Source organism: Sorex araneus, chromosome 3, assembly GCF_027595985.1.
Source record: "Sorex araneus isolate mSorAra2 chromosome 3, mSorAra2.pri, whole genome shotgun sequence".
NCBI lineage: Eukaryota > Metazoa > Chordata > Mammalia > Eulipotyphla > Soricidae > Sorex > Sorex araneus.
The window spans coordinates 173,524,823-173,550,572 of record NC_073304.1 but is presented as its reverse complement, the minus strand read 5'-3'; the positions used below and the strand labels follow the sequence as shown (position 1 = coordinate 173,550,572).

The 25,750-nt window shown below is 51.0% G+C and overlaps 1 protein-coding gene across 1 annotated transcript in view; it reads left to right on the top strand.

Annotated features, from left to right (window-relative positions):
• CLMP (CXADR like membrane protein) overlaps positions 1–25,750 on the top strand; it is a 93,821-nt gene that overhangs the window by 50,653 nt on the left and 17,418 nt on the right. Inside the window, exon 2 of the mRNA XM_055131373.1 lies at positions 17,714–17,871. Within this exon, the coding sequence (XP_054987348.1) occupies positions 17,714–17,871 (158 nt within the window). The remainder of the gene's footprint in view (positions 1–17,713; positions 17,872–25,750) is intronic.

Here is a 25,750-nt window from a genome sequence, read left to right as displayed (position 1 = left end):
CACCAGGTATGATCCCTGAGTGAAGAGCCATGAGTAAGGCCTGAGCACAGCTGGGGAGGACCCAAAAGAAAGAAAGAAAAATTTAAAAAAGGGTCCATCTGGAGGTGGAAAAGATCATTTCCTCTGTCTCGGAATGACTTTGTTTTTGAAATCCAGTTAGGGGAGGAAAACAGATGATGTGAATCGTCATGGCACACTTTTCCTGTTGTTTGTGACTTCTTTAAACACCCCCGTGTGCCCTATGATAGTGTTTGGAACAATGTTGGTTTTTTTTTTTTTTCCTGCTAGGGACTGAATGCAGGGCCTCACACACTCAAGGCAAGTGCCCTACCCACTGAGCTATAGCCATGTCCAGAAGCAACTTGGTTTGGGGCCGCCACGCCCAGCAGTGTTCCAGGGACCAGAGCCTTCACTCCAGTTTAGTTTTGTTTGGGGGCCACAGCTGGTGATGCTCAGGGCTTTCTCCTGGCTCTGTACTCAGGAATCACTCGGGGTGGTGCTTCGGGGACCCTCTGGGATGCTGGGGATGGAACTCGGGCCGGCTTACCTGCTGGATTCTCAATCCTGCTCCTCATTTCAGTCTTTTGGCTAACATGCCAGCCCCCTGGGAGCAGCTTTGAACCATTTTCTATTTGTCAGCTGTTTTCTGATTCATGGATTTTTCAACGGTTCAAGTCTCATCTTTCGAAATGCTTGCTCTGCATTCCGCCGCGTGGTTCACAAGGCGGGGGCAATGTGGGTCGTGGGGTAGAGAGGCCCGGGTGCAGGCTGCCTGCCAGGGGTGGGGGGCTCCCTGCAGTGGTGAGGGCCTGGCCTTGAGGGTCAGCCCTTGCCACGAGAAGACCCGAGGTGGGTTTCTTCCTCCTGATTTCCCGCTTCAGCTCATACCAATTTCTTCTACTTCCACATCGCTCGCCACGTTTTCTTCCCTTTTTTTTTCCCCCACCTTGGTCAGATCTTTGCAGAGAAAAACTATGAACCTTGATGGCCCTGGGGTATCAGAACCTCTCAGGACGTCCAGAACCACCCTAGTGACTGTGAGCGAGAAGGTGGGACTTGATTTTTGTCTTCAGAAGGAGCCGGTTATGAGGCTTCCTGGGGTGCCTCACGGTCCCTGTTTCCAGGGTACCCCTCCCCCCCCCCCCCCCCGCCACTTTGAAATCAGAAAGATAAGACCGGAGAGATAATACAGTGGGAGGGGCCATTGACCTGGGTTCAGTCAATCCCTGGTATCCCATGTGGTCCCCCCAAGCCCACCAGGAACAATCCCTGAGCATAAAGCCAGGCATAAAGCCCTCAGCACGGCCAGGTGTGGCCCCCCAAACAAAGCAAAACAAAAACCCCAACTGCAGTGATGAGAACCAGACCATGTTCCCTGGCCCCGTCCCTCCTTCCCTGTCCCCCCTTCTCTCATCATCTGCGTTCCTGGGAAGGGAGGGTTCCACGCAGTCCTGCTTTAATTTGCTCTTTTCTGAATGTGGGCACTGTCTTCTATGTGGTTTAGCGGTTTTGAATGCTAAACAGAGCAGGAGATGAAATTCAATCCTTGGCTCTCTAAATTATATTTATTTCTCTAGTATTTTGGGGCCTGGAGCTTCCAAGAAGGAAATGTGTTTTTGGTGCAAAGGAAGGGGTGGGAGGATTCTGTGTGACAGGAATGATGCAGAGTTTCTGGAAAAGCCAGCGCCCCAGGATGCAGAAGGCCTCGCGTCTAGCCCCGGTTTTGTGTCTCCGGTGTGATCTGACGGTCACCTAATGTTGGGGTCAAGTAGCCCTCAGCAGTGGCTCGGACCACTGACGCCGGAAGATCAACCTCTGCTTCCAGTACGACCCTGACATTTATGAGCTGCCCTTCCTTACGCAAGGGACTCATTTCTCTCGACGCCTCCACTCTGTCCTCAGTTAACAGAGGAATAAAAGCGATGTGGTCTGGGGGTGAAGTTCACCTCCTTTGCATGTGTGAGGCCCGGGGTTCAAGTAAATAAGAGGAATGTTCACACAGCTCTTAGCGAGAGCGATCAGATCAGCTATGAGTATAAATGGTCTACAGAGTTCTTTCTCCTTCTCTGTATTGTCTAATTCAACTTGGTCAAGGTTATTGATGATCATATAGTTATAATTTATATATAAACATATATAATTTTATATATCAAAATAAAATATACCTATAACATTGCCCTATCCAGTGTTCTCTCTCACCCCAATTTGAATATATTTATTTTATTCATACATATATAAATTATATATATAAATATAATCTTATAAAATGGGCTGGAGTGATAGCACAGTGGGTAGGATGTTTGCCTTGCACGCAGCCAGCCAACCCGGGTTCGATTCCTCCGCCCCTCTCAGAGAGCCCGGCAAGCTACCAAGAGTATCCCGTCCACACTGCAGAGCTTGGCAAGCTCCCCGTGGCGTATTCGATGTGCCAAACACATAACAACAAAGTCTCACAATGGAGACATTACTGATGCCTGCTCGACCAAATTGATGAGCAACAGGATGACAGTGATACAGTGCTACAGAATCTTATAAAATAGGGGCAGCTGCAGGCCGTGCTGGGGGAGGAGAGTCTGTGGTACTGGGGATGGAACTCCGGGTTTGCACTTGTTACACATGCTCCCTCCCCCTTGGGCGCCCTTCCTGGCCCAGTTATATATATCTGGGCAAAGAGGTGGTCACACCCAGCTGTGCTCAGGGGTCATGCAGTGCTGGGATCCAGCCCAGGGCTCCTGCATGCAAAGGCTGTCCTCCAGCCCCTTGCGTCACTGGCTGTCAGCTGCTGCCTTTTATTTTGGACACCCACTGGTGCTTCAGGCTTCTTTCTGGCTCTGCACTCAGGGATCTCTCCCGGTGGAGTTTGGGAAGCCAGCTGGGTGCTGGGGGTGCCAGGCAAGTGCATTTTATCTTATGGGACCTCCCCGGAGGTGCCCACTGGGGGACCCTCCCAGTGCTTTTGTGCCACGCGGGTTGGGGCCATTCAGTGGGAGGCCCAAGGCTGTGTGTTGCGAGGGCCCTGCGGTGCCAGAGTACCAGGGTGGCCTCCAGGGCAGGGCTGCACCTGGGGGTGCTCAGGGGACCATGTGGTGCCGGGGATTGAGCTGGGGTCAGCTCCATCAAAATATGAGCTCCGGGGCCATATTTTGCATGGATATAGAGTGATAGCATGGCATGGAGGGCGTTTGCCTTGTGCGCGGCCGACCCAGGTTCAATTCCCAGTATCCCATATGGTCTCCGGAGCACCGCCAGGAGTAATGCCTGAAGTGCAGAGCCAGGAGGGACCCCTGAGCATCCCTGGGTGTGGCCCAAAAAGAAGAAAAAAGAAACCAAAACCACATGAGCTCTAACCTCAGTCCCGGCTCTCTAGCTCCAGCCCATCGATTCTCATTCCTTCATCGTTGTTCTGGTTGGGGGTTGGAGCAGGGGAGGGCAGAGACTCCCAGGCAGTGCTCAGGAGCCCCAGGGCAGCGCCAGGTGATGCAGTGTCAGGGTATGAGGAGACGGATCTGCTCCCAGCTGCAGTGCGGGGGGCCTGGGGTGACAGGAGCACCTGTGATGCCACCTGAGCTTCACCCCCTAATAGCTGAGCTGTCTTCCCAGCACCTGTTTTGTTTTTTTTGTTTTTTTAAGAAATTCCTTTGATCAAGGTGCCTAAATAAAGTCACTGATTAAAATAATAATAACAATAATGATAGGGCCAGAGAGGTAGTAGAGTGGGTAGGGCACCTGCCTTGTGTGCGGCTAACCAGGGTTCCGTCCCCAGCATCCCATCTGGTCCCCTGAGCATCAGCCAGAGTAGTTCCTGAGTGCAGAGTAGGGACGACACCTGGGCAGCATTGGGTGTGCCCGCCCCACACAAAAATAATAATAAAGAAGCCCCACCCCAATAAATAATACAGAAATTCTCTTGTTTCCTGGCTAATGGAATTTGGGAGTGGGGGTGGAGTCTCATGAGCAGTGCTCAGGGCTTACTCCTGGTTCTGAGTTGGCTGCATGCCAGGCCAGGGCCCGGACCCCAGGAACTCCTTGTTGTGTTTATTTGTGGGTTGTTTTTTTTTTTTTTTCTTTTTGGGTCACACCCAGCGATGCTCAGGGGTCACTCCTGGCTCTGTACTCAGGAATTACCCCTGGTCGTGCTCAGGGGACCATATGGGATGCTGGGAATCGAGCCCTGGTGGCCGCGTGCAAGGCAAACGCCCTACCTGCTTTGCTATCACTCCAGCCCCCCTTGTTGCGGTTTTGTCTTGAAAGGGTGTTGGATGGATTGGTCCAGGGGCCACACTCCCAGCTCTGTTATGACAGATTCAGAGGTGGGGCCCAGCTGTTCTGGGGGCCACCAGAGCCATCCCAGTGTGCTCATGGGCCCCCTGAGCTACAGGCAGTGACGCTGATGTGAGTGGGGTGGGGCCACATGGTACTGGGGTCAAACCTGGGCCCCCCCATAAAAGGGCTGCCATTAGCCCTTTGAGCCATTTCCATGACCCTTGTTTTTCTCCTTTTCCATCAACTTGAACAATTACAAAGATTCGTTTCTTACCTTAAATTGACCTTCCATTCCAGAATAAAACCCACCTTTTCTGCTCTCCTCTTTGTGTTTCTTATCTGAGTCCATTTTGCGGGATAATTGCCTCCCTCCCTCCATCCCTGGGGATTACTGGGCTGGGACTTTGCTTTGTACTCGATATCTTTGTGCCGTTTTCCTGATCTGAGTAATACTGATAAACTGTGTTGGGCGCATTTCCCCTGTTTTCTAAAGCAGTGTCTAGAGTCCCTAGCATTTCTCCTCTCAGCAGGGTTTAGCTTTGAACTTTAAAATAGACTTTGGGGCCGGAGCGATAGCACAGCAGGTCGGGCGTTTGCCTTGCACTCGGCTGGCCCGGGTTTGATTCCCAGCATCCCACTGCCAGGAGTAATTCCTGAGTGCATGCGCCCCTGTGCACTGCTGGGTGCTGACCCAAAAAAGAAAGAAGTAATAATAATAAATAAAATAGACACTGCCCTGGGCTATTGGATAGTGAAGTGATAGGGTGCTTGCTTTGCATCTGAGTTCGATTCCCCAGCACCCCCAAATGGTCCCCCGCACCTGCCAGGAGTGGTCCATAAATGCAGAACAAAAGCCAAAAGTAAGCACTGAGCAGCATGAGGTTTGCCTTGAGGTTTGCCTCAAAAAATTCACTGTCACTGTCACTGCCATCCCATTGCTCATCGATTTGTTCGAGCAGGCACCAGTAACGTCTCTCATTGTGAGACTTATTGCTACTGTTTTTGGCATATCCAATACGCCATGGGTAGCTTGCCAGGCTCTGCCGTGGGGGCGGGATACTCTCGGTAGCTTGCCAGGCTCTCCGAGAGGGGCGAAGGAATCAAACATGGGTCGGCTGCGTGAAAGGTTGAACGCCCTACCGCTGTGCTATCGCAAAAATTAAATAAATAAAATAGATGCCTTTCTCAGTTCTCGCCCCACCCCCAACCCACCCCTGCCGCTCTAAGCAAGTGATCTTCTTTACTAAGATGGAATAATCTCCAGAGGTCATTATCTCCAGAGGTGGAACAGTCTAAAAATACATTTCAAAAAGTGCTTGAGCAAGTTTATGAAAAGTCTAAAAAGGAAGAGGAATTCCACTGTAACCCAAACAGCAGAACGGTGTCGGATATTAAAAAAAAATCAAAGTATATTTAAAGAAATAATCCTGTATTTGTAGTTTCCTGGACTTTTCCGTTGGAACATTCATCACACTCACAGATTTCTCTCAATTGTTTAATTATGTTTTGTTTATTGCGTTTAATAGAATTACATATTTATAATGGAGTTTTTTTCTTTGACTCTGGGGAGTTTCCTTACTATTGCCTTCACAAATCTGGTTCCGTTGTAGGAAGCTGGCGGATATTTAATTAACAAGTAGATAGATTATGAATACCGTAGTTAATGCTTTCATTCAAGTTTCCAAGAGAATTCACATGTCCCTGTGAAAACTTGATTACATTTACTGAAGGCCCCGCTGGGTGCCAAAACGTTTCAAAGATGGATCTCAAAATCCTGACTGGGGGGCTTTCTGCCTAGCTGGGTAGAGAAAAGTTGAGCAAATAGACAAGCACAACAAAATATAAAATCTGGAGATGCCAGAGCGATAGTACAGTGAGTAAGGAGCTTGCCTTGCGTGAGCTAACCAGGTTCCATCCCCGGCATGCCATATGGTCCCCCAAGCACCAATAGGCATAATTCCCTAGTGCAGAGCCAGGAGTAAACCCTGAGCACCACCGGGTGTGGCCCCAAAATTAAATAATAATAATAATAATAGCCTCTCAGAGAGCCTGGCAAGCTACCGAGAGTATCGTGCCTGCACGGTGGAGCCTGGCAAGCTACCCATGGCGTATTGGATATGCCAAAAACAGTAACAATAAGTCTCACAATGAGAGACGTTACTGGTGCCCGCTCGAACAAATCGATGAGCAACGGGATGATAGTGACAGTAACAGTGAATAAAAAAAACTACAATAGGGGCTAGAGCGATAGTACAGCAGGGAAGGCATTTGCCTTGCACATGGCCAACCTGGGTTCAATCCCTAGCATCCCATAGGATCCCCCGAGCACCGTCAAGAGTAATTCCTGAGTGCAGAGCCAGGAGGAACCCCTGAGCACCGCTGGGTGTGGCCTAAAAATTAAAATTTTAAAAAAATACAATATAAAGCAAAACAATAAAACTAAGATTGTAAATAAGGGGCTGGAGCACTCACGGAAACGGTAGAACCGCTGCCTAGCACACGTGCCAAATGCCCCCGAGTTCCATCCCGGCTCCTCCTGCCCAGCCTCCCGGCACCGCTGGGCCATTCTGCTGGAACAGCCAGGCAGAGCATTGAAAAACCACAGCAGACGCTATCATAGACGTTTTCATTTGAGCCATATTACAAATGTGACTTTTGAGGATGGGGAGATGAATTTTTTAAAATTCTTGCTATTTGGGCAGAGCAACATCTTAGAACTGGCTGCTTGAAAGAATCGGGGGTGGGAGTGGGGACTGAGCCCTGCTGGGGAGGTCCTTGAACTACACCTGAATTTGATAGTCTACCTCATACTAAAGATGCACCTAGGGGCTGGAGCAATAGCACAGCGGGTAGGGCGTTTGCCTTGCACAGGGCCAACCGGGTTCAATTCCCCTGAGCACTGCCAGGAGTAAATCCTGAGTGCAGAGCCAGGAGTAAGCCCTGTGCATCACCAGGTGTGACCCCAAAAAGCAAAAAAAAAAAAAAAAAAAAAAAAAAGTATCTATTTTGACATGAAGTCTTCAAGCACTGTGGCCCCATCTTGGGCCCTGAGTGTCAGAGGGACCAACCACCCCCAGAAGCTCCATTCTGCTCCCTGCCCTCCCCTGGCCCTCCACGCAGTGCCTGTCACTCACACAGAGCTGCGAGCATGTTTCCTGGGTGGGCGAGCGGTGGATGGGAAGTGGCCAGACCTGGGCGCCGGACAGCCTGCTGCTTCCGAGTTTACCGACAGCGGGAACCCGCCTTGTCTTATGTCTCACTTCCCTGCCTCTGACACGCAGCCCACGGGAAGCCTGGCGGCTTAGCGGATCTAATAGCACTCAGCGAAAGGTAAACCAGTCGGCAGAAGTAGATAAAGACGGAGACTATTGTTAAACTAAAGGCAGAAAAAGAAAACCCTGAGCTGCTCTTCAAGGGCCGGTTCAGAGAGTTTTTATCCATAGCTTCTCTCTTCTGCAGTCTTGCCTCAGATGCTCTTGGGCCTTCTCTGTCCTTCGCAGCCCAGCCACGAGGAGGGCGAATCACGTCTCTTCCATTGCATACCTGATGCTCATCTCGTCTCGCTCACTGGCTGGCTGGCACCCGGCAGAGCACCCCTTGGTTCCCTGGTGGGCTTTCGGCTGCTGTTGGCAGCCTTCTCTGTGAGCTTCATGGTCATAGGAGGTCGCTGTCCCTTAGTGCTGCCTCGTGCTATTATCTGCTGCCCCTTCCTCGGTACCCAGGGAAGGCAGGAATTAGGGATCCGGGGCTAGCCCTACCCCTTCTTCACAGCCCCCTCTGCCGCACTGAGACCTAGTCAAGACTAGCCACTCACTGAGGTTTACTGGGTGATCAGGAGCAAGGGTGCACCGGGGCCTCTGTGGGCACACAGGAGGGCTCACCTCCACTTCTTTTTTGGGGTTACTCCTGGCTCTCTGCTCAGGGATCACTCCTGGTGGTACTCAGGGGACCCTATGCGGTGCTGGGGGTCAGCCCCTGGTCGACTGCATGCAAGGCAAGCGCCTTCCCCGCTGTACTGTTTCTCTAGTCTCTCACCCCATCCCCCATGATCTGAAACCTTCCCATCTCTCCTGGGGTCCTGGAGAGCTCATGCCCCTGGCAAGCTGGCCACTGGAGGCCACTGGAGGCCAGCATGATGTGCCAGAAAAGCTGGTTTCAGGACCAAAGCTATACAGTGACTTTTCAAGGCCCCCCACAGACGCTGGAAGGGTGGAAGGCGATCTTTCCCTAGGAGGTCCTCAGATCTGCGAGGAGAGGAGGTGCGGGGAGAGTCCACCGGGCTGGCTGGCCTCTCTGGGGCGCAGTGTCTTCCAGGCCGGGAGCCTACACCCGCTAGTGCATTCTAACACCTGCATTCCTGTTTTTCCCATCTGAATCAAAATAGCACTGAGATAACAGGCCAGGTGAGAAGGAAGAAAGGAGGAGAGAAGGGAAGGAGGAAGAAGGAGGAAACATCCCCCCCATATACACACACACCCACACACACATACACACACACACACATACACAGACACACTTTTTCTTTATGACTGGCAGTTTCGAGTTTCATCATCCCCTGTAAGCCTTGCAATGGCGTTTTTTGGGTGCCCTCCTCTCAGATAAGATCCCCAAGGTCCCTGGAGAAGAGACATTTGCAGGAACAGAGACCTCCTTCTTCGTCAGGCAGCAAAACTCATCACTGCAGGGGACACCCCACAGAGCATGCGCGCTTGTGTGTGTGTGTGTGTATGTGTGTGTGTGTGTGTGAAAGAGAGAGAGATAGAGTGTGTGCATGTTGTATGTGCATGTGTGTATGCATGCCATACACATGTGTGCACATGCATGCGTACAACTGTAAGTGTGCATGCATGTGTGTGCATGCATGTGGATGCATGTGCCTGTGTGTACATGCACATGTATGCCTGTGTGCATGCATGCACGTGTATGCATGTGTGTGCGCGTTTGTGCGTGTGTGTGCACGTGTCTGCCCGCGTGTGTATGCGTGTGTGTGCATGGTCACGCGCGTGCATGTTTGTGCATGTGTGTGTGTGTGTGTGTGTGTGTGTGTATGTGTGTCCCCATCTCCATAACGGTCTCTCATATCCCTGGTCAAGCAGCTTTCTTCTGCCCTTTGGGACACAGACGGGGAAAACAGGGTCATGTGAGGGACTCAGCCCTACAAGGATATCGGAGCAGCAGAGAGCAGCAGCTCATCCTCCTTGGGCCCTCCTCAGACGTGGAGCTCAGAGTATGGCTGCAGTCTCGAAGACAACACCTGCCCCAGCCCCTGTCCCTAAGGATGGCTTCCGGGTATCACAGGCCAGCTGATGGGTTGGACACAGATGTTGTCCCTCTGTTTCTTCCCCAAATCCCCTTAAGATGAAAAGCAGAACGGGCCATGTACCACCCCAAAGCAAGACCACGAGAGACCGAATAAAGGTGAAGCAACTGAACCCCGCTGTGAAGAGAGGGTGGCCGGGCCAGGTCAGGAAGTGGCCAAGAGCCTGGAGCTGCCCACGGTTTGCTGAGCTGAGTGGAGGCACAGGGCCTGCTGGGCTCGGGTGCAGTCTGTGCTAAAGAGCTGCTCCAGGGGCCGGAGCTATAGCACAGTGGGGAAGGCACTTGCCTTGCACACAGCCGACCCAGGTTTGATCCCAGGTCCCCAGAGCACCGCCAGGAGTAATTCCTGAGTGCAGAGTCAGGAGCAGGCCCTGACTCTGGGTATGACCCAAAAACCAATAATAATAATAATAATTAATAATAATAATAATAATAATAATAATAATAATAACAACAACAAGAAGCAGCTCCATATAGGGGTTTCTGCCGCTCCAGAGAAACCCCAGGCCACAGGAGAAGAGGGCCAGGGGAGCCATCAGACATCAGCCGAGACTAAGAGGCCAAAGCCCAAAGGCGGGGGTCCCCAAAGCAGTGTCTGCCAGGGTTTAATCTGCATCCCCAGCAGGTCTCACCAGGCCTCTAACCCGGCAGCTCAGAGGTGCTCGGCTCCCATTACCCACTTCCAGTGACAGGTGGATGTGGATGCTTGATGAATTCTGACCTGGAGACACTGCCAGCCTCAGAAGAAAACCGGGGGTGGGGGCTTGTAGATTGCACAGTGGAAAAAACCTACAGAAAAATCTCTATACACGAGCTCTGTCACACGCAGCATGCCAGTTTATTGGGATTGCTCTGGGGAAATGGAGAGAAAAGTAAATAAAAACAGACATTCTGTAAGAGAATTGAGGATTCATCTCCCAAACACCAGCTCAGTGATGAGATTCACACACAGACACGCACACACATACATGCACGCATGCACATGTATGCACTCAAATGTACGCGCGTACACACACATACACAGTGTACACACAGTGGCCATGAGGAGTTCATAGTTTTTTTGTTTGTTTGGTTGGTTATTTTTTTGCATTTTGGGTCACACTCAGCAATGCACAGGGGTTTCTCCTGGCTCTGCACTCAGGAATTACTCTGGCAGTGCTGGAAGGACCCTAGGGGATGCTGGGAATCAAACCTGGGTCGGCCGCGTGCAAGGCAAATGCCCTACCCGCTGTGCTATCGCTCCAACCCCGAGAGTTCATAGTTATTGTGTATCAGGCACACATTAAAACAATGAATTTACCCCTTTGTGCTTGAAACATTTATCAGGTATGATTATTCCCGTGCTTTGCTGGGGACCAAACCCAGGGCCTCTCATATGCACGGCCCCTGCTCTGCCCCTAAAGCCACATTCCTGATCCCTGAAAGGGTTTTCAATGGTGCTAATAATTAATAACTAAATTTGGACTGTACGGGGGTCGCCCTGGTTCTTCATGCTTCCTCTGTCCTGGGCTTGCAGCCCCTCTGGGACTGCAGGCAGGAGAAGGAGACCAGTCGGAACCTGTTTGCTGCGCTGATGAAAATGCAGAGATTGGCCCAAAGACAGTCACCCAGCGGCCAAAGCCCAGACTCATGGTTAGGTCATTTGAATAAATACATCAATGAGTGAGAGAATAAGGGAGCATGCCGCGGCTCTTTGAGTCACCGGGGAGGGGTGAATGTCAGGAAGAAAGTGAAGCCAGGGAAATTACTGGGCATTACAAATCTTCCCTTGCTGAGACCTGCCATTTTTCTGCAGGGACGATGACTAGACGCAGGAAGCCAAATCGCACTGCAAGCCCGTTTGCCGCTTTGCTGTGGGAAGCCGGGTCTGGGTTCGTGGGTTCTCTCTGCAGCGCATCCCCAAGCGGCATTGAGATCAAGGTCCAGATTTGTAATTGCCATTATCTGGGAGAAGCTCCAAGATGTTTCTGGTGATACGTGAGCTGAGCCTCATTATAGTTTTGCTTACACACTTGATGTCCACAGCATTTTAAAATGTATCACGGTGCTTAAGAATTTACCTGGAGCCAGGGTTACTCTAGTGGTAGGATAACCCGTATGCCCGGGTTTAATCCCCAGTCACAGGCCTGCTCCCCGCACCCCACCCTGGTATCTCGAGATTGTTGTCCAATACCACCCAGAGATGGGCCATGGATGGAGTGCATGCCTCAAAGTGAGAGGCCAAGAGTTTGAGCCCTGGCATCAGCCCACATGCTGAGTGCAATCCTGTGTGTAATCTTCGAGCTCTGTCACATCACAACTCAGAGAGTGTGTGTGTTTGTGTGTGTGTGTGTATGTATTGCAAAACCACATATGTCATACGTAAAAGGTACCGCAGTCCAAACACCACAGTCACGCATTTGTGACCCCTAGTCATTGCAGCAACATCAAAGGGAAGGGGAAACAGGAAATACAAAAGAGAGTGTCCTAAAAAATTTAAAAAAAAATTAAAATTTAAAAGGTAAAGTGCTTGCCATAGAGGCAAGCTGGGGAGTGGTGGGAGGGGAAACTGGGGTCATTGGTGGTGGGAAATGCACACTGGTGGAGGGATAGGTGATGGAACATTGTATGACTGAAACCTGATCATGAACAGCTTCATATCTGTGTATCTCATGGTGACTCAATTGAAAAAAATTTTGAATTAGAGAGAGAGAGAGAGAGAGAGAGAGAGAGAGAGAGAGTGTCCAATGGGACCAGAGAGGTAGTTCAGGGGTTAAGGTGTTTACCTTGCATGTGGCTGACCCCACTTTTTTTTAAATCACTCCTGACAGTGCTCAGAGCTTTCTCCTGGCTATGTGCTCAGGGATCACACCTGGTGATGCTCAGGAGACCATAAGGGCTCCCAGGGACCAACTCCAAGTCAGCCATAGGCAAGACTTACCTGCTGTACCGTGGCTCCAGTCCCTGACCCTACTGCATATGGTCCCACCCCCACCATCGCGCCAGTAAACTCCCAAGCACCACCATGTGTGCCCCCCACACACACAACAAAACAGAGCATGTCAAATGAAGGGTGTGATGAATTTGGTGAACTTCTCTAAATAGACCCAAAATGATTCATTCCAAACATGTTACTCAAAGATCATAGGTCAATGACGGTGGCTGTGTTTCACGTCTGACTTGCCGTAATCTCCATAGAGCATGTTTTTCTTCACCATGATACCAAGATGAGCCTTCAGATCAGACCCCAGTTCCAACCAATGGTCTTACTGCACTTCATGAGAGACCCTCACCCAGCTAATCAGCACACAGATTCCTAACTCCTCAGAAATACGAGATCAGATTACTAACTTGCCAAGTACGTGGGTCCACAAGGATGTTCTCTCTGCCAAGCGCTGAAGAGATTTTCTTTTTTTTTTCTTTCTTTTTTTTTTTTTTTTGCTTTTTGGGTCACACCTGGCGATGCACAGGGGTTACTCCTGGCTCATGCACTCAGGAATTACTGCTGGCGGGGCTCGGGGGACCATATGGGATGCTGGGAATCGAACCCCGGTCGGCCGCGTGCAAGGCAAATGCCCTACCCGCTGTGCTATTGCTCCAGCCCCAACGCTGAAGAGATTTTCAACCAATTTCTTAAACAAATTGCCAGTCCCCACTTGGAAAGCCATCCTTTATCACTTAGGCCACTAACATCCCCATTCCTCAAGCTAGGTTTGAGTCCTTCCTGTTCTGTCAGGCCATCTCTGAGCCCCTTGCTGATCTTTCCCCTTCAGATTCCTACAGCATTTTTCTTTCATTTTTTTTTATTTTTCTTTTTTAAAAATTTTCATAAAGTAGTTTACAATATTTGGTTACATTCCATATTCAAACACCAATCTCACCACCATTACAAACCTCTGCACCGCTTTCCATTCCGGACTCCAACCCTTGCCCCAAAGCAGACCCAGAATAATTTATTTTGTATTGTTTGTTATGAAAAGCTGCTGAAGTTGATCCAAAAAGTTTCCTTAGAGAAGAGTTCATGAAGATTGTTATATTTCACCCAGGGGCCATTAAGCCCTTCTACAGGAGATAATAATTGTGTTGTTAAAGGTTGAGACTTGTGTGCTTATATGCGTGTGGAACTTCAAATTGATACTGAGCACTGGGTTCTTGGAACCCAGGTTCTCGGCTGCCCCTTTAATTCCTCCAGGGCGTGATCTCTTCATCAACAAAATACACGGGCCAGGGCCAGAGCGATAGGGATGTTTGCCTGGCACACGGCCGACCTGGCTTCCATCCCCAGCATCCCATCCTGTTGCCCCGAGCACGACCAGGAGTGATTCCTGAGTGCAGAGCGAGGAGGAACCTCTGAATGTCGCCAGGTGTGACCCCGAAAGCCAATAACTAACTAAATAAAAACATTATCCCACTGAGCATGGCAGCGCCTCAGCCCGCCTCAGGAGAGCCGCCCTAGGTTTTGAGGAGTTGTGCGTTCCTCTCGCTCCCTCCAGAGCCAACTGTCTCCTCAGCGTTCCTGATAGTGGGCACCCAGGACCCAAAGCACTGACAATAAGGCATTTGTTGAGGAAAATGCCAGGAAGCCAAACTGCTAGAAAAAACAAACAGCAAAAAAAGCAATACTAACAGGCCCGCCGGAACCTTGGAACAGGATTTTGCTGAGTTCAGAGTCTCGGGGATAGGCCTAATGTGAGAGAATTCAGCCGACTTGGTTTACAGGAGGAATCGCCTACAGGCCAGATGGTGACCTTTGCAGGTGTTTGAGCCTGAGATTCTAAATTATATACAATCAGAATACCCTAGAATTTCATGGTTCAGTAAGCTACTGGCCTAAAATAAAGACTATGGAAGCCAGGGATGTGGCTCAGCAAGAAAGCTCTCCTGTGTGAGGACCTGGGTTCGATTCCTGACACCACCACCAAAAAAAAAAAAAAAAAACACTTGGGGACCTTGATATTTCTTTTCCAGATTCCTTAGTCCTTCTAATGTGATGGATTTTGTTCCTTCCACCTTCATTTTTTTCTTGCTGACAGACTATACTGTGTTTCACCACATAGTCACTGCAACCACATTTAAGTAGTACCAGCACTATTTCTTTAAAGAGTCACGGAATGGCTACATCCCGCTTTCTTGGGTAAAAAACTGTAGCACTGTTGCACTGTAGTCCCATTGTTCATCGATTTGCTTGAGCAGACACCAGTAACATCTCCGGTGTGAGACTTGTTCTTATTGTTTTTGGCTTATCGAATACACCATGGGTAGCTTGCCAGGCTCTGTCATGCAGGCGGGATGCACTCTGTAGCTTGCCAGGCTCTTGAGAGAAATGGAGGAATCAAACTCAGGTCGGCTGCGTGCAAGGCAAATGCTGTGACATGTAATCTATGATGATCATATGGTAAAATGTGGTATTTCACAGTACCTGAGTACTGATATGCTTCATAATTAAATTTTGTAATTATGTAAGGTTTTTGGTCTTTGACAAAGTAAATACCTGTGGGGTCAGAGAGACAGCTCAAGGGACAGAGCACATGCTTTGCATGTGAAAGACCCAGGCTTGATTCCTGTCACTCTATGGGCCTCTAAGTGCCACTAGGAGGCCCAGACCCCTTTTCCTCACCCAGCACCACCTATAAAATTAAAAACAAAATAATAAAAATCTACAGGACTCGAACAATAGTACTGAAAGTAGGGTTCTAGCCTTGCATGTAGCCACCCTGGGTTTCCCAGCATCTCATATGGTCCCCTGAGCACCACCTGTACTAATTCCTGAGTGTGGAGCCAGGATTGACCCCTGAGCACCACCGGGTAGGGGCCTAAAACAAAACAAAACAAATATACATGTGTCTCTCCTACTTAACATTCCGTTCACGTGGGATGGTGTCTAGAATCAGCTAAGTACTCAGTAAACATTCTATAGCAGATATTACGGAGAGGACCTTAAATCCTTGCATCCCTGCCTTTCTGACGGGCTGCGTGGCGAGGAATGCACCATGAGGGAATCCTGTTGTGCACGGCCCTGGGTTGTGCTTCCATGGATCTAGACAGCACAGCCCGCAGCATTCCCTCACTACCACGGTAGCCTGTCGGGACGATCATGGACGGATACACTAAGGGCTACAGGCCTGGAGCTCCACAGCCACATACAAGGGCCCCTGGGGCTGGAGCAATAGCACAGCGGGGAGGGCATTTGCCTTGCACACGGCCGACCCGCATTCGATTCCCAGCATCCCATATGGTCTCCTAAGTACCACCAGGAGTAACTCCTGAGTACAAAGCCAGGAAGTAACCCCTGTGCATTGCCGGGTGTGACCCAAAAAGAAAAAAAGAAAAAAAAAAGACACATACAAGGGCCCCTTTCCCTGCTCCTGACACCCCCCTCTTGAATGCCTCCAGCAGTCGGCATGGTAGCAAGCCCTCCAGATCTTCTTTATTTTTATTTTATTTTATTTTATTTCGTTTTTGAGATCACACCTGGCGATGCTCGGGGTGGGGGGGGGTTACTCCTGGCTCTGCACTCAGGAATGACTCCTGGTGGTGCTCAGGGGACCATGTGGGATGCCGGGGATCGAACCCAGCTTGGCTGCACGCAAGGCAAATGCCCTCTTCACTCACTGTGTTCTCACTCCAGCCCCTCTAGCTCTTCTTGTGCCAGACATGGACGGGTAGTGAGCCAGGGGAGACTAGCGTTACCTCCGCTCTGCTGTTCCCAGAGCTCAGCAGCCCCGGGAACATTGTTTGTCTTCACTGAGAGGCCCCTGCCTCCCCGCCGGTGTTTAATCTTGGCTGCGGTATAAATAGAACTTGGCCCTCTGAAAAGACTTCACCCACCTCTAGGTTCCTTCCCTTTTGGTGACACCAACCAAGGCTGAACCTTTGATTCCCTCTAGTGGTTCAAACTGGCAATGCTCCGAGCCGAGTCTGCACCTCTTCACTGGGGTGTATTTAGTCCCACTGTGTGTGCCTCTCTCTGCCTTTGGCTCAGGGGAGGAGCACTGGTTGTGTCTGCACTCTCTTGTGCCCCGTCAGGGGTGAGGGGGAGGCGGCCAGCCGGGGCTCCCCTCTCCATAGTTGCCTTTGGAGACGATGGAGAATGAGCCATGACGTGGGTTATTTCGACCCCCCCGGGAGTGACGGGAATTCGGGTCGCGTCTTTTCAGCCTGCGCCTTGGTTTGCTCGTTAGTGAAGAGTGGGTGAGCTTCAGGAGTGGAGACCCCAGAGGAGCGCCATGGTGGCTGGTGCTGTCGTGTCAGCCAGCTGGCGGGGAGGCCAGACATGCTGGCAGGGGTGTGCAGCCAAGGGTACGAGCTGCAGAACCTGATGGTCAGCATGTGAGTGCCTCAGTGACGCGCAGTCAGGGTCAAGCTCTTATCCTGTCACTTCCTGAGTCTCTGGTCTGAGGCGATTTACTGCGCTTCCCTTTTCAGCCCCTCAACCCCCCCAGAGGTTCCGCCTTTCCCCTTAGGGTTGGATGTCTTGGTTAGAGTCCACCATCGGAAGTGCTTATTAGGGTGGCCACTGAGCCCCCAGATGTGGCTCAATAACAAAACTCTTTGCCTTGTGTGTGTGAAGCCCAGGGTTTGATCCCCAGCATCCCAAAATTCATAATGATGGTGATGATGATGATGACAATGACAAAGCCAGTGTCATAGATGTTTTGGGTTCTAAACTCAGTTGAAGGACAAAATCCTGGTGTATGTCAGACCTCAGAGCTGCACCTTGCTTACACAGCTTACGCAGCTGGTTTCAAAGGCACCTCTGGGGTAGGAGCGATAGCAAAGTGGGGAGGGCATTTGTCTTGCACGCAGCCCATCTGGGTTCGTCCCCGGCGTCCCACCTGGTCCTGAGAGCCCAGCCAGGAGTGATCCCTGAGCACAGAGCCAGGAATAAGCCCTGAGCACCATCCCTACCATCACAATAAATAAATAAATACAAGTAGGAAGAAAGGTGTGCCATTGGTGGGGATGGTTGGCCAATGAACTCAGGTCGTGGGTCAGTGTGAGATGAGATTTCTGGTTCTGCTGGCTGAGGGTTCTTCCAGCCCTCAGCCCTTCCCGCTTGTCTCCGGAACGGCCGACTGTAGTGCCTGTACTGCTTGCTCCCCACCATGCCCTCTGGCCTCTGCACTGCTCACGAGCACCTTTCCCCTTCCAGCCTCCTACTGCGCCAGCTCCTGGGGAACTCACACTGAGATCAAGAGAGTGGCCGAGGAGAAGGTCACTCTGCCCTGCCACCACCAGCTGGGGCTCCCGGAGAAAGACACTCTGGACATCGAATGGCTGCTGACCGATAATGAAGGCAACCAGAAAGTGGTGAGTCCCCCATTTCCCCCATTTGCAGCACACACACACACACCTTTTCTCATTCCTCCCGTCTTTCTCCAGGGGAGGAAAGGCCTAGACGTGCTTTGGCTTCTGGGTTATAGTTGGAAGACTCTAGACATGAAACTAGAGAGAGAAGATGTTTAGAACAAGGACAAGAAGTTCTTGTGTTCTTCCAGCAACCAAGGACTACCGTGAAGTCATACATGCCAGGGAGGAGATTAGCTCTCTCAGTGTCTTCCCCACACAGGGGACCGATTAGGAAGTCCATTCCTGAGTTTACTGAGCCAGAAACCCAAATCTGGGAGCTGGAAGAGGTAGTACAGTGGGTTGGGCATTGCCTTGCAGGTGACCAGCCCAAGGTTGGTTCCCAGCACCCCAGATGGTTCCCCAAACCCTGCCAGGAATGATCCTTAGGCACAGAGCCAGGAGTAAGCCCTGAGAACTGCTGGGTGTGCCCCCAACACCAAAATAAATAAATAAAGGAACCCAAACTTGCACCGGAAGTACCCTCCTCTTCCCCTTCTAAACCCGCCACCACCTGTTATACTCAAGCTTTGCCCAGTCAAGGCTTCTAAGCTGGAAAACGGCCGAGGGCAGAGAAGCAGAGAGTAAAGGGTGTGAGCGAAATGTTTGGCTCGTGTGTAAACGGACAGCAAACAAGGGACCCTGGCTCTGGAGCTGGAAAAAAGAAAGCTAGGTCTGCAGAGGTCAGGTTGGGGAGCTCCGACGGATGGTCCCCAGGTTTCATGAGCTTTTGCCCTTGTGGATAGAACTTGTATGTTATGCTTCCTCAAGAACCAGGGGCTGGGCTGACTAGACAATGACAGCAAGTCACAGACTATTATCAGCCTTTCTATGGCAGTACTCAGCCATGGAGCACTGGAAGAAAGAAAGGAGTAATTTAGGGAAGCGACTCTCCGTCTGCCTTCTTTAGAGCTTTCTTTCTTTCTCTACTGAAATGTGAAATGTTGTTCGAATTTCCCAAGACAGTTTGTGCTGGGAGCAGCTCAAGTTGGCACCGGAAAGGAATCTCACTGCTGGGAGTGAACCTGTCACCTGGTTATTTTGATCCTGCCTGTCATTTGTTCTCCTCACACTAAGAGTGTGCCCGAGCAAAGGGCACCTTAACCTGCTTGCTTTCCCAGCAACTCTGAGTCAAACCAGACACTCAGGTCTGGGCGAAGGGAGGGGGAGCCCCTGCTCCCAGGAAGGTCCCACAGTGCCCCGTGGGCACCCACTCTCAGCCCACCCCAGGCTTCCGGTGAAAGAAAAGGATGTGCTGACTAAGAAAGCACTCAGCCCCCTCACTGTCTGCAGTTTTCCAAAGTAAGAGGAGAAGAAAAACAAGAGACCCACAAATCTTCATGGAATATTAGATCTGTATTCTGTGTCACCCTATGTCTGAGAAAGCACTGATAATTTAGAATAAAATATAAAGAACCAGGGACCAGGGGCTGGAGTGATAGCACAGCGGGTAGGGCGTTTGCCTTGCATGCAGCCGACCCGGGTTCAATTCACAGCATCCCATATGGTCCCCTGAGCACCGCCAGGAGTAATTCCTGAGTGCAAAGCCAGGAGTAAACCCTGTGCATTGTCAGGTGTGACCCAAAAAGCAAAAAAACAAAACAAAAAAAAGAACCAGGAACCAGAGAGATAGTACAGCATGTAAAGCACTGACCCTGAGCACAGAGCCAAGAGCAAGCCTTCAGCACACCAAGGTGTGACCCAACAAATAAGCATTCCCCCCCCACCACCACCAACACATATATAGTACAATGGGTAGGGCTTCTGCCTTGCATGAGGCTGATCCGAATTCAATCCCCTGTGGTCCTCTGAGCACCACCAGGAGTCATTCCTAAGTTAAGAGACTGGAATTACCCCTGAGCATCACTGGTCTGGCCCCAAAACAAAACAACAACAGCAAAATAGATAACCCTTTTGTGGGGAAGAGGGGAAGGTTGGGGCCATAGCTCTCATGTTCAGGGGCTATTTCCGGCTCTGTGCTCAGAAGTGACCTCTTGTGGTGCCTGGGGGACTCTGTGGTACCAGGGATTACAGGGCAAGAACCTTCGAGCCCTTGTTTTAACTTTTTGGCTTTGGCCCACACCCAGCCATGCTCAGGAGTGACTCCTGGCCCTGCACTCAGGAATTACTCCTGGTGGTGCTCAGAGGACCCTAGGTGGGATGCCGGGGACTGCACCCGGGTCTGCCATGTGCAGGACAAGTGCCCCATCCTCTGTGCTATCTCTCAGGCCCCAGAGCCTTGATCCCTTGATGAACTTTTTCCTGTGTTATTAAGCAATAAAAATACAACCAGCGGCCCAGGGTGATGACTCATGGGACTGGAGTTCATGCTTTGCCGGCAGGAGACCCAGATTCCATCCTGGCACTGCGTGGGACCCAGAGCCAGAGAGCAACTGCGGGTCCCCAGTGTGTGTGGCCCAAAAATGCAACAACAAAAAATTCAATCCTGGGGCTGGAGCAGGGCGTTTGCCTTGCACGCGGCCGACCCGGGTTCGATTCCCAGCATCCCATATGGTCCCCTGAGCAGCACTGCCAGGAGTAACTCCTGAGTGCAGGCAGAGCCAGGAGAAGCCCCTGAGCATCGCTGGGTGTGACCCAAAAAGCAAAAAAAATTCAACCCTGTTCATTAGAAACATTTGATTGGCTGCATTTCCCAGGTCTCTCCCTCCCTCCCTCTGCCTTCCATACCCCCTCCTCTCTCTCTCTCTCTCTCTCTCTCTCTCTCTCTCTCTCTCTCTCTCTCTCTCCCTCTCTCCCTCTCTCCCTCTCTCCCTCTCTCCCTCTCTCCCTCTCTCCCTCTCTCCCTCTCTCCTTCTCTCCCTCTCCCTCCCTCCCTCCCTCCCTCCCTCTCCTCTCTCTTTCTGGTCTCGGGAGCACCCAGTGATGGGCTAACCCCAAGTCAGTGCTCTCAGCGTTCTGGTGCTCCAGGGACCACGTGGCCTCCAGGTTGAACCTGGACTTCCGCCTGCCTGAAGCTCTTTAAGCAGTGCTCCCTCCCCAGTGCTTCCCCGCAGAGCAAGCGCTTTGAAAAGAAACTTAAGGAAAAGAATGCAGTGCATGTCATGCTGGGAGTCCCCCAGCGGTGACCCAGACCCCAACTTGAGCTTGGCCTTCCAATGGGAGCAGAGCCGCTGCTGTGTCTGTCTCTGGAATGTTCGCTGGCATACGCAGGGCACGGTCGGGAGGGGTGTGCAGGTTCAGGAATGCTGGGACCCTGGGAGCAGAGCCCTTGGAAACCCGAAACCTTGCTCCTGGCTGCAGGGATGGATGGAGAGAATGTCCAGATTGCAAGTGCAGACTCTCGCAGAGCTTCCAGAAACCTTTGGCGCAGGAGAGATTAGGAGAGAGGCCGCACCCTGTCGTGTCCGCCCGGCCTTCCCCCCAGGCTGTTCTGTTGCTGAGCTCATTCCCAGGGGTCCCTCCGGGCTCTGCTCTCAGCATCACTGCTGGTGGGGCTATATGGGGTGTCGGGCATCGAACCTGGCCAGCGGTGCTTAAGGCCAGCGCCCTACCCCCTGCGCAACGGCTACCCCTTCTCTGCTTCGAGGACGAGAATCCCTACTCTGCAGCTCGGAGAGGCTCATTCACGGCACTTCCATTCCTGCCTTGCAGCCGTGGCCAGCCCAGCCACTGCCAGAAAGTTGAGTACATCCATCTGTGCCCCGAGCCCAGCCCAGCCCGACCAAGCTGGAGCGCATGCTCAGTTTTGCAAGCCCAGCACCACGTGACCACCACCCCCATTCTGCTAGAGCGCATGCTCTGTGTGCAGGAGCTCAGGGCATGTGACACCGCGCACCCCCCAGCCCCAGCATTGCTGGTGCTCATGCTCTGTGTGCAGGGACCCCAGCACCAAGTGACCTCCTAAGCACTGATGGACTAATCTCCTCTGCAAAAAAACAAAAAAATACTACTACTTTTTTTTTTGCTTTTTGGGTCACACCCGGCGATGCACAAGGGCTAAGGGTTACTCCTGGCTTTGCACTCAGGAATCACTCCTGGCGGTGCTCAGGGAACCAAATGGGATGCTGGGAACTGAAGCCGGGTTGGCCGCGTGCAAGGCAAACGCCCTACCCGCTGCGCTATCGCTCCAGCCCCCCCAAAAATACTTTTTTAATAAAAAAAATGGGGGGACACACCCAGTCTGTACTCAGGCCTTACTCCTGGCTCAGAGCTCAGGGGACACTCCAGGCAAGGCTTGGGGATCATATGGGGTGTAGGGGTCCAACCCAGGTCAGCCACATGGAGGGAAGCACTCTACCCGCTGTATTAGCACTCCGGCGGCCATCAACAAGCCTATTTCTTAATGTGAGTGTTCAGTAATGTTTGAGACTGTTATAAGGCGTTTCTGGCCCTTCAAACCCAGTACCACACCGCCATCAGCTCTCCAAAGTCCAAAGTCAAGGGCACCATATGTGTGTTGCAGAGATTGAACCCAGGGGCTCACCCACAAGGCAAACCCGAATCTAGGGCATACCTGAGGTCCCTCAAGCGTTTCTCTTAAGACAAAATTAACCCTGAGGCTAGTCCAAAAATTAAAATGAGGGCTAGGGGACATTTTAAGGTGGGGCTTATGCCTTTTATGCTTAAGGTACTGAGTTTGACCCCTGGCACTGTATCACAGGATCTGAGCACCAAATCATGAACTCATACTGATGTCGGTGGAACCCACGGGTGGCTCACGTGAGTCAGGAGAGGACACTTCTGCCCACTTCTGCCCCTGAGCCCTGCTAGTCCCACGAGGTGGCCATCAGGCCACACCTGAAGTTTGCTTTGTCTTCCCGGCACGGGAGTCCATCCCACTACCCAGTTTCTTGGGGAGCCACAGACTCAGGCAGGAGCGAGCATTTGCTCTGTGCAGGAAAGGAGAAACCAGTCCCAGGCCTTACCCGGGGTTTTCAGGGTTCTTGTCTCGCTCACGGAAAAGAATTTCAGGAGTAGACGACAAGCAGTGAAGTAAACAGATTTTATCTGGAGGGTTTTTGACGGGAAGGAGGAAGAGAAAAGTGGGAGAGTGGAGAGTAAGAGAGACAAAGTAATGCTCTCAAGAGAGAACGCAGGCTTCTCCAAGGACGGAGAGAGCCCCTACACACATCCCAGCGTTAGATAGGAAGCATAAAAGTACACATCTCAAGAGGGAGATGCAGGCCACACACGTGCTTGGGTACCACATGTGCTCGGCCATGCAGGCCCAAGCACCACGGGCTCGGGCAGCATATGCGTGCCCTTTCCTTGTTCACGGTGGCTTTTATAGGCTCTTCATGGGTTGTCTTGATCCGGAAGTTCTGGAGTCTTCTCAGGGCTGAATCACTAAAGTCAATCGGATTAAAGGAGAGGTCTGAGGATTTTCAAGGAGAGGAACTTCATGGGGAAGGATCTAACCTTCTCAAGGTCGGCTGAAGGTCTTGTCAGGTCTGTTTTCTGTATCCACAGGGTGGATCAGTCTTCTGATTTTCCTCCCAGAAGTTCTGTTGACCTAAATTTTATTGCTGAGGGACTTTCCCTGCATAAATACCACTGGGCCACCTGTCACCAGTCCCTGAGCGCTGCTGAAGAGGTCCTCCAGTTTATTGGGGCATGGGAGGGTCCCACTTGGCAGTGTTCAGGGCTTACTCCTGGCTCTACGCTCAGGAATCACTCCTGGCGGACTCAGTGTACCCTAGGGGATGCCAGGGATCAAACCCAGGTCAGCCACATGCAAAGCAAATGCCCCACCTGCTGTCACTCCGGCCCCATCCAATGTTTGTTTAAATCAAAATAAGCAAGAAAGAAATCTCCCGGATCTCTAAAGTTAATCCTCTAAAAATACCTCTAAAATTATCCAGCACTGGGGCTGGAACAATAGTACAGCGGGTAGGGCATTTGCCTTGCACACAGTCCATCCAGGTTCGATTCCCAGCTTCCCATATGGTCCCCTGAGCACCACCAGGAGTAATTCCTGAGTGCATGAGCCAGGAGTAACCCCTGTGCATTGCTGGGTGTGACCCAAAAATAAAAATAAAATAAAAATAAATAAAATTGTGGACTGGAGACAGCACAGCAGGTAGGGCTTTTGCCTTGTATGCGGCCAACTCGGGTTTGATTCCCAGCATCCCATATGGTCTCCTGAGCACCGCCAGGAGTAATTCCTGAGTGCAGAGCCAGGAATAACCCTGTGCATCACCAGGTGTGACCCAAAAAGCAGCAATAATAATAATAATTAATTAATTAAATTATCCAGCACTTGGGGCTGGCAAGAGAGTACAGCGGATCTGGAGGGACTATGGTGCCCCCAGCACCGCCAGGCATGATCCCAGAGTACAGAGCCAAGAGTAAGCCTTGACTAGCAGCAGGCGTGGCTTTATATATAACACACACACACACACACACACACACACACACACACACACACACATACACGCGCGCGCCACACAACTCTTCACTGATGTCTAGATTTAGAAATCTCTTCATTTGACTTGGAGCACAAACTGACTTCCTTGTAGGGAATTGTGGACCTTGGGGAATACAAAGGAGTCAGGAAGAAAGTAGAAATGATTAGATAAGAGCAAAGCAGGGAGGGACCTGGACACCGGCCAGCACATCAGCCTTCTTTGGTCAGACCAACCTTCCTTCCTCCCTCCCTTCCTTCCTTCCTTCCTTCCTTCCTTCCTCCCTCCCTCCCTTCCTTCCTTCCTTCCTTCCTTCCTTCCTTCCTTCCTTCCTTCCTTCCTTCCTTCCTTCCTTCTTTCCTCCCTCCCTTCCTTCCTCCCTTCCTTCCTTCCTCCCTTCCTCTTTCCCTCCCTCCTTCTCTCTCTCTTTCCTTCTTTCCTTCTCTCTCTTTCTTTTTCTGCCTCCCTCTCTCTTTCTCTCTTTCTTTCTTTCTTTCTTTCTTTCTTTCTTTCTTTCTTTCTTTCTTTCTTTCTTTCTTTCTTTTTCTTTTTGGGTCACACCCAGCTCTGCTCAGGGGTTACTCCTGGCTCTGCACTCAGGAATTACCCCTGGAGATGCTAAGGGGACCATATGGGATGCTGGGGATTGAACCGGGGTCCACCGAGTGCAAGGCAACCGCCCTACCCGCTGTGCGATTGTTCCAGTCCCTCTTTCTTTCTTTCTTTCTTTCTTTCTTTCTTTCTTTCTTTCTTTCTTTCTTTCTTTCTTTCTTTCTTTCTTTCTTTCTTTCTTTCTTTCTTTCTTTCTCTCTTTCTCTCTTTCTGTCTTCCTCCCTTCCTCCCTCCCTCTCTCTCCCTCCCTCCCTCTCTTTCTTTCTTTCTTTCTTTCTTTCTTTCTTTCTTTCTTTCTTTCTTTCTTTCTTTCTTTCTTTCTTTCTTCTCTCTCTCTCATCCTTTCTCTCTCTCTTCCTTTCTCTCTCTCTTATTATCTTGCATTCCAAGGGCTCGAACCCAAGAGTTCACACATGCAAAGCACATGCTCCCTCACTGAGCCACATCCCCAGGCCCCAAACTCTGGTCAAAGTTTAAAGTATTATGTACCTGGTGGAGCTCTTTCTTTCTTTTTCCAAAATAATACAGTCGGGGCCGGAGTGATACTACAGCGGGTAGGGTGTTTTCCTTGCACGCGGCCAACCCGGGTTCTATCTCCGGCATCCCATATGGTTCCCCAAGCACTGCCAGGAGTAATTCCCGTGTGCAGAGCCAGGAATAACCCCTGAGCATTGCCCGCTGTGACCCCCCAAAAAAAATTTTTTTTTGTCAGAGGATTTTTATGTGACTGAGACAAAAACAGAGGGCAATCAGCAGGGAGCAAGCTGCAGAAATGGCAAGGTCCCTGCCCGGGGCTCTAGGCTGTGTGTATCCCTAGGGATGAGGTTGGGAGAGGTGCCCGGGAGGCCCACAGAGTCCTCCTTGGT